Source organism: Heliangelus exortis, chromosome Z, assembly GCF_036169615.1.
Source record: "Heliangelus exortis chromosome Z, bHelExo1.hap1, whole genome shotgun sequence".
Lineage (NCBI taxonomy): Eukaryota > Metazoa > Chordata > Aves > Apodiformes > Trochilidae > Heliangelus > Heliangelus exortis.
The window spans coordinates 9,233,457-9,246,035 of NC_092454.1; the positions used below are offsets into that span (position 1 = coordinate 9,233,457).

General features: G+C 43.6%; 2 protein-coding genes across 5 annotated transcripts in view; one reads left to right on the forward strand and one right to left on the reverse strand.

The window, feature by feature from the left end:
• KIF24 (kinesin family member 24) overlaps nucleotides 1-3,306 on the reverse strand; it is a 31,469-nt gene extending 28,163 nt beyond the window's left edge. The window contains exons 1-2 of one of the 3 annotated variants that reach the window (XM_071730694.1): nucleotides 3,246-3,306; nucleotides 957-1,082 (exon numbers count right to left, since the gene is read on the reverse strand). The gene's annotated coding sequence lies outside the window, so the exon portion shown is untranslated. The remainder of the gene's footprint in view (nucleotides 1-956; nucleotides 1,083-3,245) is intronic. The other 2 variants (XM_071730695.1, XM_071730696.1) reach the window with 2 other exon arrangements.
• Nucleotides 3,307-3,567: 261 nt separating this feature from the next.
• Nucleotides 3,568-10,383, forward strand: NUDT2 (nudix hydrolase 2). 2 transcript variants are annotated; one of them, XM_071730210.1, is made up of 4 exons: nucleotides 3,580-3,621; nucleotides 4,346-4,399; nucleotides 5,360-5,505; nucleotides 9,470-10,383. In XM_071730210.1, exons 3-4 carry the CDS (start codon nucleotides 5,373-5,375, stop codon nucleotides 9,781-9,783), a joined length of 447 nt encoding a protein of 148 aa, XP_071586311.1. In that variant the 5' UTR covers nucleotides 3,580-3,621; nucleotides 4,346-4,399; nucleotides 5,360-5,372; the 3' UTR covers nucleotides 9,784-10,383. The 2 variants fall into 2 exon arrangements, with proteins under 2 accessions (XP_071586312.1, XP_071586311.1); XM_071730211.1 differs by lacking the exon at nucleotides 4,346-4,399 and having other exon boundaries at nucleotides 3,568-3,621.
• Nucleotides 10,384-12,579: the final 2,196 nt, after the last annotated feature.

Consider the following 12,579-nt stretch of genomic DNA (forward strand, 5'->3'; position numbering starts at 1 on the left):
AATTCGCTTTGTAAAGGTGTAACAGGAGTATTGCTATGTTTTCAAGAATCCTAAATTGTTAACGATAATGCCATCTTCTGGCCAAGAAAAGAGATACAATAAATAACAGCCAGCATTGCCAGCATTCCCTCAGTTATTGTCAAGATGTAATTTTGCTTGTTCACTTGAGAGAACACTGCCCTGGGGCAGAAAAGGATAAAATTCCAGCAGTTCCATATCAGAACCTAAGCCTTATTCTCTGCAAAGTTGGGGGGTGCCTCACTAAAAAAACGATTGAGACAAAAGCTTAAGACTTCTTAAAATTGTCAGATATAAAATATTTTGAGAAAAAAGTGAGTCAGTATGGAGGCAGAATTCTCCATTACCATCCATGACATGGTCTCAGGCCTAAAAAGAACTTTTCACTTAATTCCTATTGCAACATCTCTTGTAACTCTTCAGCTGTTCAGTGGCTGCCCTTCTCATTGCAGCTGGGAGAGAGACTCAGCTTCCCTTTGGAATTTTTCCCTTCTGCTCACTCAAGGGACTGGCAAGAAGATGCAGAACAGTGGAACAGTGAAGTCAGCAAAGTCTGAAGTGCCTTTAACTCACTAGAAGGCAAGGAGCAAGGGACCAGTACCACCAGTTAATGGTGGTACTACTGCTGGAGTGTGTGAGATGCCTGAAGAGGCACCTGACAAACCAGAGAGCTCTGTGATTTATTTCTTATGCCCAGAAGTTTTATAAAGATCCTAAAAGGCTGCCAGATGCTGGTAATGGATAAGTATTTATTCTGAAGTAGAATTAGAACTTTATATAAAGGGACTGGCTCAAAGCACAGAATAAGATCACAGTACTATTTCTCTGAGTAACAGAAGGTTTTTAAAGGTCATAAATCTGGTAAAAACAGAAAAGTAAAGCTTTAACAGTAGAAATGAGTGGTTTTGTTTTATGTATTCTGAAAAAAATTAACTTACCACAAAATTATGCTCTAGGAGCAGATCCTCCATTTTACAATGTTTTACACAGATCTTTTCATTCTCAGTGCACTTTCAAAGTGGAGAAAAGGCTGGGCTTCAATGATACTCAGCAAGCATCAGTCACTGCATGAAATAAATCACATAAAATCCCTACATAGACTATTTTAAGAATAAAGCAGCCTTAGACCTCTATATCTTGATCCCTATTAACCTCTGATATATTAAAGATCTCTGTGCTCTGTTTACTTGAATAACACACATGCTGTGTTATCCCACTGTAGCTCACTCATATTTGCCTGACAATTTTAGTTGACTTCCACTGATAATTCTCAGTGTCAGTATTGAGACATGACACAAGTATCACTATACCCACATTTTAAACTAGAGAAATTAAGTCATGGCATTGTGAAGAAATCCTATGTGGCATTCCTACAAATGCAAACCAAAGCAACTATCCATCTAGTCCTGCAAATGACTGCTATATAAGAATTCTGAACCACAAACTCTAGTATGATCCATAATTTTATTAGACAAAATTTCAAAGGCATCTGATAAAAGTAGTAATTGTTAGTATGTGTACAAAACGTAAAGAGCCTCTTGCTTTCCTGCCTGTGGCTTTGTATTATGTAAATAATTTTGCTCTACAAGTGCCTTATAAAACAGGGAAGTTAAGAGCACACAAAATTTGTAAACACACATAGTAGGCAGATAGGTTTTCTCTCCAGAACCCAACTATAAGTGTATTGTACTTACTACTTGTAACCACGTTATCCCAAGCAAGACTTTAGCAAGGGCTCTGTCCGTGCCAAAGCATTTGCAGTTTTTTGAAATACAAAAGCAGAAGACCAGAACAAGATTTACTAACTCATGTCACAAGTAATCCATCTTTATTTCTTACTCATCTGAACATTAAGCTCTTTTTTAACTGTGATCCAAAGCCAAATCTGATTTAGACGTCCAGAAGTGAATGGCTAATTTGTTTTTCCAGAGCACCACACAAAAAGCTTTAGCTTTAATCACTCTGACCTCATTCCTTGGACATGAGGGTATTCCTGGGAAGAAAGGGGTCAGGGTGTGGCTGCAGTTTATTATAAACATGAGCTCCATAATGATAGATAATCTGTACTGTAACATGAATTCATAATTTTAGTTTAATGCAGTAGGTAGGGAACTGTGAAACAATGCCTGGTGTTGCAGCATATCCCTTTGTAAGATCAGAGGATTATTCCACACAAATCCCTGCACCCATCCACATAATGGCATTAAGCATTCTGTTGCTCACTGAAACAAGTGCTGTAGCAGCCTGCTTCAAAGACAGAGGAAAAAAAGCCAAATACTAGCAAGAGATAACCCCTTATAGTCATGGTAAAGAAAAAAATAATTGGGATGGAGGGAATACTTTTGATGTTAACTGACAACAATTTTAAAGTTTGGCCCTTGATGCAGGTCTCCTTGCTGCAACACTCCTATTGCCTTGACAATTATTGTCACAGAATTGGTTACTAAAACTACACTTAATTTCATTGTTTTTTGAAACTGACTTAAAAACAAGAAGTAAATGCTGGGGTACTTCTTTTTTTAATAGTTTTTTTTTCAGTTGGCAAGAGACTGCTTTTTTTATAACCATTCCTTCGCACTAAGTATAGTCTGGTGATCTCAGCCAGAGAGACTTCATCTTACAGCTGATCCCTGACAACTGCTTAAAACAACAGCTGCATGGGAATGGGAAGTGTCTAATATTCAGCCACACACTAAGAAAATAATCTACCAGTTATCTTGGGATGCTGATTATTTGAAAATTGTGCCCGAGCTTTTCCTGTCACTAAGTGTTACCAAATGGCTTTCAACATCTATTATATACTTGTATATATATATAAAAAATGCTGTGCAGCTGGAACTACACACTGTGACTCCAGGGGGATACGGTCATTGATTTTAGTCCCATTAGAATTTATAGTCGCCCTCTCTGAATTTAGTCACAGACTGAGGGACTCTGTAGCTTCACCCCCTGGAAAACGGGGTGTAGGGGTGAGATAGGGGGCCTCACACCCAGACACCTGCCAAGCTTCTCCACCCCACCCTGTGCGGGCTCCCCTCTGTCCGCTGTTCCACCTTTTTTCCTCTCAACCCCGCACACCTCGGAGACAGCGGGTCCCAAAATAGGACGGGGGAGGGGGGGAGAGTAGACCGCACCCCAGCCCAGAGCTCCGCATCGGAATAGGACTGAGGGAAGCCGCAGCGTTGCCCCACCGCCCTGTGAAGGTGCTGGCCACCGGGACAACTCACCTCCTCCCTCCCTCGGTGTGGCCGTCCCCTTCCCCTCACGGCCGGCGTCCCCCCCCGCCCCCCCTCCCGCAGCCACTCAGCAGCCCCGACTAGGCCGCGTCTCCATAGCGACAGCGCTTTCCCCGCTTCAAACGCTCGCGCGCAGCCTCGCGCCCGCGGCCAGCCAATAGGGGCGAAGGAAGGGGCGGGGAGGAGCCAATCCCGGGTCCCCGCCGCCTGGAGGGGGCGGAGCCAAAAAGGGAGGACGGAAAGAGAGGGGAGGAGCTACCGCCCGGTTTATTTTTTTATTTTTTTTATATTATCCCGCTGTGATTGGCTGAGGCTGCCTTCAGTCATGTGCCTCCGCCCCGCCCACTCCCGCGGCCCGGAAGTGAAGGTGAGGGCGGGCGGGTGGGAGCTGCCGGTACCTCCTGAGCCTCCGCCCCGTTGCCATGGCAACAACCGCGGTCGTGATAGGGGGGGGGGGGGGAGGAGGGGGGGAAGGGTCCTGCCTCACCCGGGCCTCCAGGCTTGGGTCCCCGTCTCAGCCCGGGCAGTGGGGGTCTGCATGCTGGGGGGTCCCGGGGTCACTCCTGGCGGCGGCACGGAGAGGAGCGGCGTCGTCTCGGGGTGGCTGGGGTCCCTGGCTTGTCGGGGTGGGGGGTAGGGGGCTGTCACTGGGTTGTGGGCCTTTGGAGAGGTTTGCTCTTCCATGTTCCGCGCGTTTCCCGGAGCTCCCGGGAGGTGGAGCTGGTTCCCCGCCTCGGGCCTCCTGTGTTCCGGATCAGCCAGGGGCGGAACCTGTGCTGGACGCAGCTTTGGTGGGTGGGTGGGTGGGTTATCCTCGGGTCGGGGACTAGTTGAGGTGTTAACTAAGTGTTAACTAAGTTGAGGGGTTAACTAAGTGAGCTGAGCGGCCTCATGGCGTTTGGGTGTTGGTGAGGGACTCGGTGCCGAGTCTGGTGACTTTGGGGTCTCACTGGGCACCCCGGGGAGAGGCAGCGTTGTGTAAGTTTATTACTGACTGAAACGTGTCTGTCAAAATGCAGAATTCTGCTTGGAATGTGAATTGCTGGAGTCTTTCTCACGGATTTCCCATGTTGCTGTTTTTTCCTCTATAGGACCAGCTGTCCTGGCTGCGCTGCTTATTGATTGCAGTATTAATCACTTAAGAGGTGTGTTCCTTTCTGTTTATATCGAATTAGTACTTAACATCTATGCCAGGAAACTTAGTTTTGTATAACAGCATCACTTAAAGCCCAGACAGCAGAGAGCCTGTCCTTTGACATTCATTTTCAAAGAATGCTTTTAGTTGGAAGGGACCTTAAAGATCATTGAGTTCCAACCCCTCTGTAACACCTCCCACTAGACCAGGTTGCTCCAAGCCCCATCCAGCTTGGCCTTGAACACTTCCAGGGATGTGGCAGCCACAGCTTCTCTGGACAGGCTGGGCCAGTGTCTCACCAGCCTCACAAGAGTTTGTTCCTAATAGCCAATCTAAATCTCCCTCTCTCAGTCTGAAACAATTCCCCCATATCCTATCTCTCCGTGCCTGTAAAAAGTTACATCCCCCACCCCCCACATTCCTGTAGCCCCTATGAGGTACTGAAAGGCTATTTATATTTTCTCAGTTCTGCCACTGGCATTTTGAGGACTTTTTTGCTGCATGGGATCTGTCTTGGGCAGTTATTTCTGTATCCCTCTTTCAGTAATGTTGAGGTGCTATCTTTGCACAGACTTTGAATTTTTGCAGTGGAGAAGTTTCAGAGTGTTACTCATTGGCTTTCCTTTTGATATTTTTTTTTTCCCCTGTGGTGTAGTTTGTAATATGTCAGAAGGAAAGAAATACTATGCAAGTCATATTTCATGCTGCTTGCTAATTTTTTTTAAAAAAAGCTTTTGTATATGTTCCTGCTTGCTTCTCTTAAAAGCAAAGGATGCAATTTTTTTGTAAGTCAAAGATAGTTAATAAGGTGCACTTTAATTCTGTGGTAACCACGAAGGGATGAGGGATGGATGACTTTTACCCCATGCTGAGATCTGTTTCCTGGCTAGATACCACTGGTTTGTTTGAGATCTGTGTTGTATGTTGCTCCTGCTTTATTCTCTCTGCTCTTTCAGTGTTCTCTGTGCAGTTAACAGAGGGACATGGCTGTGAGAGCTTGTGGCTTGATCATCTACAGGAGGCTGCAGTCAGCACCATCTTCTAAGGTCACTGACTGCATTGAATACCTCCTCCTTCAGACATCCTATGGAACCCATCACTGGACCCCACCCAAAGGTGATGTTTGTTCTGATGACACATTTCAGGGCTGTTTGTGTGGGGAGTGAGTGAGTTTACAGGCTCATCCTTGGCTGAATGCTTCTCAGGTCAGGTTTGTCAGGCACCTCACGGGCTGACAGTAGCTGCAGGTTATGCTGTTTGTGCAGCAGAGTGGGGATGAAATTCTTGGCAAGCTGAGGCTGTATAAACTCTTGGGCATGGGTGATTTGGGCAGGTCACCTGATCCTGCTTCTCAGATGTCTGGTGCTGCTGGCAGACCTGGAGCAGACAGCTGAAGTGATAATATCATATGGTATCACAGAATGGTTTGGGTTGGAAGGGACATGAAAGATCATCCAGTTCCAACCTCCCCTGCATGGGTGGGGGCACCTCCCACTAGACCAGTGGGAAGAACTGCTCCAAGCCCCATCCAGCCCAGCCTTGAACACTTCCAGGGCAAGTAATTGGGTAGCTAGAGAAATTTTTATTACTTTCTTGTTTGGGCTTGACCCTCTGCCAGTTACTGCTGTTCCAGTAGGTGGTTGTTAAGGCCATGTGCAGTCAGTAGGGTCACATTTTGCCACGAAGCATTGGAAAGCAGTACTGAAATCTATGATAACTTTCTTTAAAACACCTTTCTGAGAGGATGTATGAGTTTCTTTGAGTTCAAGAGATCCTTGGTGAAGACCACATACCTCATGCAGCAGAGATGTTTGGGACAATAAAGAGAAGTAGCCTTGTTATCTGTCTTCACCTAAACCATCCTCACTTGTTAATAAAGTTGCAAAGGAGACAAGTCTGCTTCCCCAAGACTGAGTAACACCTTGTTTATAAATATAGAGACAGTAATAGTAGTAATAGTTCAGTAATAGTAGCTGCAGTCCTGGTATCAGGGAAAGCCTCAGCACAGAAATACTCCAGGTTCCTTCTAGACCTCCTTAAATACTTCTTTTTACCCTCTAAAATTTCTTCCTGCTAGTTGCTAGTTCTTGTTTTGTAAAAAGCAGAGCTCTTAAAGCAGAGTGCTGGAACACTTTGTAAAGAGAAAATTGCAATTTTTTTTTTTTTTTTTTTTTTTTTTTAAAAACTTGTAACAGTATCAACTATGCTATCCTATTAAGGGAAAGGACAAAACTTTCCAAAACTCTGCCTTTGTACACTTCACCAAAAGCCTAAGGGAGTACAGATTGCAACCTAATGGAAAGATAAAAAACATGTGCTTGTCTGTGATTGGTTGTTGCAGGAGGAGCAGCCCATGTAGAAATGCTCACTGGGAACACATAAATTCTGGACAAGAGATTAAAATGATTCCTTGGCATCTCAGTAGGGAGTGAAATGCCTCACAGGCACACATGTCACACTCAAAATCATTAAATTATCAAATGGTTTGGCCCCATCCAACCTGGCCCTGAACACTTCCAGGGATGGGGCATCCACAACTTCCCTGGGCAACCTGTGCCAGTGTCTCACCACTTTTGTAGTAAATAGTTTCTTCCTAGTGTCTCACCTAAATCTCCTGTCTTTCAGTTCAAAACCATTCCCCCTCACTCTTATCACTCCATGCCCTTATGAAAACTCCCTCTCCAACTTTTCTGTAGCCCCTCCAGGTACTGTAAGGTGCTCCAAGGTCTGCCCAAACTCTTCTCCAAGCTGAACAACCTCACTCCCTCAGCCTGTCTCCACAGGAGAGGTGCTCCAGCCCCTTCTTTCTGTGCAGAGGACTCAGGAGCTGGACACAGTGTTCTGGGTGGGCCCTCAACAGAGCAGAGTGGCAGAAGCACCTCCCTTCAAGGTTTTATAGTTCAAAAGCCACAATCTGCTGGCAGCCTTTTACATTACCTTGGTGTGTTTTGGGGAGTATTTGATGTAGGGAAGCTGTTGCATTGTATATTCTCTGCCATGTGAGTGGCCTTCAAAGGCATCCTCAGGTTGTGTGGTGCAGTAACATAACTTGTATATGATGCAGACATAGATTTAATGTGACAGGAGACAGGATGAGAAGCTGTAATCATCTGTGCAAGAGCACACAAAAGCAATGTACAGCTACAGTTCTACACTGGCATTTTAAAAGTTCCCTAATTATGTCATAAAACTGGACTTGCTTGGATCCCCTTATGTGAGCTTCATCAGCATGATCTCTGCTGCTAGAACTGTGATGGGACACTAGGCAAGGCTGACAGGAAGGGGATGCAGTGTCCTCCTCAGCTTGCTGCAATAATGCAGGAGGACCTGGAAGCTGTGGTGTGGGGCGCTGCCAGCAGTCCTTTTCCCTGTCATTAGGCAGACTGCATTGGAGAACATTGTAAACCTACTGAACTTAAACTTCAGGATGAACTTAAACTTCAGGCTGTCAACAGCAGGGTGAGGTGGTGGCCCTTCACTCTGCTGGAAAGCGTGAGGTTGCACTGATGTCCTTTGAGTTGAAACTGAATCTTCAGTTGAAACTGAATCTTTCAGCTTTGTTGCTGCCTCAGTGCATGGCACATTTGATGTGTACAGATCAGGATTATCATAAAAAATAGTGGTTGCTTAGTGTTCATGGGTACTCTGTGGACATTTGCTGTGGGTATTGTAAATGTAATCCAGCTGTTCAAGGCCAGTTGGGTTCTGCTTCTCAACTGTTCATAGAAGTCCCAGCAATGGAAACACAGACTTTGTCAAAAAGAAGAAAGCAGCCTGGTGTGCAGTGCTGACACAGAAGGGGAAAGTGCTTGTAGTTAAAGCCTCGGTGTATTTGATCTTAAGTATCAGAGATGTCAAATATAACATCAGATACTGTTTTTCTGCACAGTTGCTGCTTGAAATAGAAGTATATTTTACATTTGAAATGATGTCGTGTTGTAAGGGGTGGTTAAGCTTCTAATATGCAAGGAGGTGAGCAAGACCTGTTGGGAAAGTAAAATGAGTTTCCCCACAGACCCTGGTTCTAGTAGAAAAAGTGTGGCTTCATGTACCTGTGACTTGAGGAAAGATTAATGTGTGTGATGAAATTCTGGCTATTTGCAGCCAGCTATGTAGAAAGTGGATTGACACTAGGGGCAGAGTAAAGCTTAACTTTTTTTCCTCTTGAAGTCTCCCAGCTCCTGCTATGTTGCTTTTTTGAGAACTTGCTTGGCTTGTTCTATTTATGTTCTGGTCTGGACCTTTCATGAGAAAACCAAATCTAACATTTCTCAACAAAAGTACAAACAGCTGGGGATGTGTTATATTTATCCTTTGTTTGTAGTGGCACCTCTCATTCTGAGCAATGTAAAATAAATGATGTGTCATAGAAGAGCTACACAGCTGGTGAAAGGGCTGGCTTTTAGTCCTACTGACTTTTAGTCTTACAGAGAGGAGTATGGGAGAGAAACAAAAACACCTCCAACTGCTTATCTGGAACCCACCTTTAAGTGGTGCTTGGTAGTGCCTGGTCTGGTTGTTTCTGAGCTGTTGTTTGCAGAACTGAGCTGTGGGAGGAAAGGGTTGTGACAGGACTAAGACTCTTGTAGGTAAGCAGTCTTTCCTGTAGCTGGGTAAAGGAAAACATTCATGAGGTGCTCAGTCCTCAGTAAGATCTGAGGAGGAACATTCTGGAAGCATTCAGAGTCTGGTTGGATGGGGATCTGAGCAACCTGATCTAGTTGAAGATGGCTTATTGCAGAGGGGTTGGAGCAGATGATCTTGTGAGGCCCCTTCCAACCCAAACTATTCTCTGATTATGGGGGCAGAGTGTTGCAGAAGACTGGGAAGAAAAGATACCTAGTGCTAACAGACCACTGGGAGTTCCAGAAGTTGTGGTGTATGATCCTAAAGGCCACAAGGCAAAGACAAATCAAGACACCAGAGCTGGAAAAGCAGCCTCTTTTCTTCAGTTTCTGTGTGATTCTGTGCCATCTACTGTGTACTCACATCTCTGTCTTCTCACGTGTCCTACTTGTCAACTGAGTAAACAAAATCTGAGTTTTCTCCTCAGGGACTTACTTTTTCACCTTCTTGACAGGCCATGTGGACCCAGGAGAGGATGACCTGCAGACAGCCTTACGAGAAACAGAGGAGGAGGCTGGTCTTCAGGCCAGCCAGCTCACTCTCATAGAGGGCTACAGGAAAGAACTACACTATCCTGTCCATGGCAAACCTAAGACTGTAGTTTACTGGCTGGCAGAAATGAAGGACTGTAACACAGAAATCAAGCTTTCGGAGGAGCACCAAGCTTTCCAATGGCTGAAGCTGGAGGATGCTTGCAAATTTGCAGAATATGAAGACATGCAAGCTATGCTGAAGGAAGTGCATCAGTTTCTCTGCTCCAAAGAATAAATGCTTTTGAGAGGAATAAGGGGAATTTTTGAAGAAATATGTCCTGCTTGTATTTCTGTATTTTTTTTCTTAACCAGAAGAAAACATAACTGCAGAAATATAACTTTCTTTATTAAATCTACAAATTCAGTGAAGAGCTTTTAAAGAGCTTCTGCTCCTGTCTCCCCTAGCTAACATAAGTGTGATCTGATTGAGCCATGAGTTGTCTGGACTGAAGCTCACAGCTAACAAAGACTTCTTCTGTCCCTGTCTCCATTTTGTTTTCCATTTTTTTCTCCCCTTGAATTGCTGAGCAACCACAGGTCTTTTTGAAAAATCAAACACTTGGTATTTCTTAACTTGCTGGTGTAGAGCTGTGGAGTTGAAAAAATGAGTGGAGATTTTTAAAAACAAAATCTTTACTGCAGAAGTTGCACCTTGCATTTCAAATGGGGAGGCAGTAGTTCTGTTCCCAGCTCCTCCACTGATACGATGTGAGAGCTTGTCAAATCATTTCAGGTCTTGTTTGTTTGGATCATGAATTCATGTACATCACTAATGTACTGTTATGAAAACCTTTTCCATCCAAAGAGTAAACAGTTACAGCATTTAAATCATAAACTTGAAGTTGTTCTTTCTTTTCATTCTTTAACATGAATGCCTTGGCCATCCATTGTTTGGTGGGTTGGGAAAGAGAAATCTGTCTGCCTAAGATAGCATTTTTTGCATGGAATATCTCAGGAAATATGCAGTATTTTTGTTGTTGGCATTGCTGGAAGCTGAGATTGGTAGCATGCTTTGTGATTATGCATATTCAGTTCCCTGATAATGGGCCATATTTTTTTTATGTTTTGGTACATAAATACCAAAAAAGTGTGATGGCACTACTAATAGTTTCAGGTGAGGAATGAGGTTTTCTGAATTCTGAGGAACTTTTAGGGACAGCAAATGTCCCTTCTTCCCTGTGTCTGCTGTAGCCTTTGCTGCTTAGGCACTGGGGCCTCACAAACCACATAAGTGTAGGGGAAAGTGGATTCTTTCCCTTTATCTTACTTCCTTGCTTTGGGTGTGAAATGAGGGTGATCAGCATCACATCAGACCTGAAGAAGACCTGACATACCAGAGGTGCAGCACAACAGGTCTGATAAGTATGGGATGCATTTTAGTACTGTGTTGCTCATTCTGTGGTGCAGCATGCATTAATAACTTTAGTACAACTGTGTCTTGCTCATCAGCCTATTATCTTTCTGTAGTGTGATTGATGAAAGCCCCTTTATAGCTCACCCCTTCTTATGTATGTGTATGTACATAATACACATCCAAAAAAGGAATAGACTCTAAGGGAGCTTTAATATGTATATATACACAAACAGTTTCAGTGCTCCTTCACTTTACAGTCAGGTTTTGTTTAGTTTGTGAACACTGCTTGAAACCACTGCATTCATCTGATAGCAGAGAGGGAACAGCACATAGTTTGTGCAGTTGCTCTGCATGTTTCTCAGCTGTCTTTAGAAGCAGAGGAGGGAGAATCTCTCCCACTCTCACCTGGTCCAGCCTCAGGGCAGAATCAGCTGTTCTTTTTAAGACATCTCATGATGAGTGCTTGCACTGTCAGCTTCTCTGCCTGTACCTTGGAAAATCTTGTCTCTAGCATCTAATGTAGGTGAGAAATAACTATAACATCAGTAAAAATGAGGGGGGAAGGCAGTTTTAAAAGTCTGTGCTGCTTCACAGCCTTATTTTTTCATTATTGTTTGAACTACTGTTTAACCAGTGCTATGTATGTAAACAGTGGTGGTGACTGCCTTCATGTTTATGAGCAATTAGTGTATTCAGTAATAATTACAGAGAGTCATTAACAAGTCATCTGTTTTGCCCATTCAGCAATAATGAACACAAGCACTTGCTGCTTTGGAAAGCACAACATCAGCTGAACTCCAAGTAAGTGTTTAAATTTTAATGGCATTTCATACTTCATGTTCCTAAAGTGTGTCAAGGTTTCAGAGGCTGACAAGTGCTATGCACTGTAAGGGGATGTGCTCCTTGGAGAAAATTTCAAAGGCAGGCATCTTAATTGTGGTAGGAAAAGATAGAACTGTGGTAATTGGTGAGGCACCACATGTGCATTTTGATCAATTTCTGTACTGGAAGTGTTCCCACAAATTCTTTGTCTAAAGTGATGTGTATGCATTTGGAAACTTGGCCCAAAAGTCTTTGGATTTGTTTTAAAGTGGACACACTGAAAAATCAGAATTTAATCCTGATGGTTGTTTTTGTTCACTGCTTATTGGTGAACAAAGAGTTCTTCCTCTGCCCACGTCTAGTGGTAAAATATTTTCCCAAAGAGTATGTGGGAAAGCCTCCAGTAAATAATTATGGAATAACCTGTCTGGGAAAGACATTTTTTCCCAACCTTTATGATTTTTATGCCCTGAATCAGTAAGATTTGTATTTTCTTTTTTGAGACCAGCTAAGCTCTTGGTTGTAATAGTACCTCATGGCAGTCTAGTTGTTACCAGGCTGTAGATCTATGTTTAAAAAGTAAAAAAGAGAGATTTGAAATTCCCTGAAGACCTTACTTCTGCCATAGGTTAAATAAAATCAAACTAGAGAAGTCCAAGCTCCACTGAAATAACACAACAACTTAGTTTAAGTAAAGCAAAAATTCTTTAAGTGTGAGTAAGAAACACATTAGGATATATTTTCCCTTTCTCTACTGAACAAATACAGTGATGCAGCTCATGCTTGTAATTTCCTGGATCAGAGAGAAGGAAAGCATAAATACATGAATATTAGCAAAGCACCAAGACATTGTAA

Coding starts and splice junctions, on each gene's coding strand:
- NUDT2 (XM_071730211.1), top strand. CDS start 5,373: ATGGCTGTGAGAGCTTGTGGCTTGATCATCTACAGGAGGCTGCAGTCA. Junction 5,506..9,469: donor TCACTGGACCCCACCCAAAG/GTGATGTTTGTT, acceptor CCTTCTTGACAG/GCCATGTGGACCCAGGAGAG.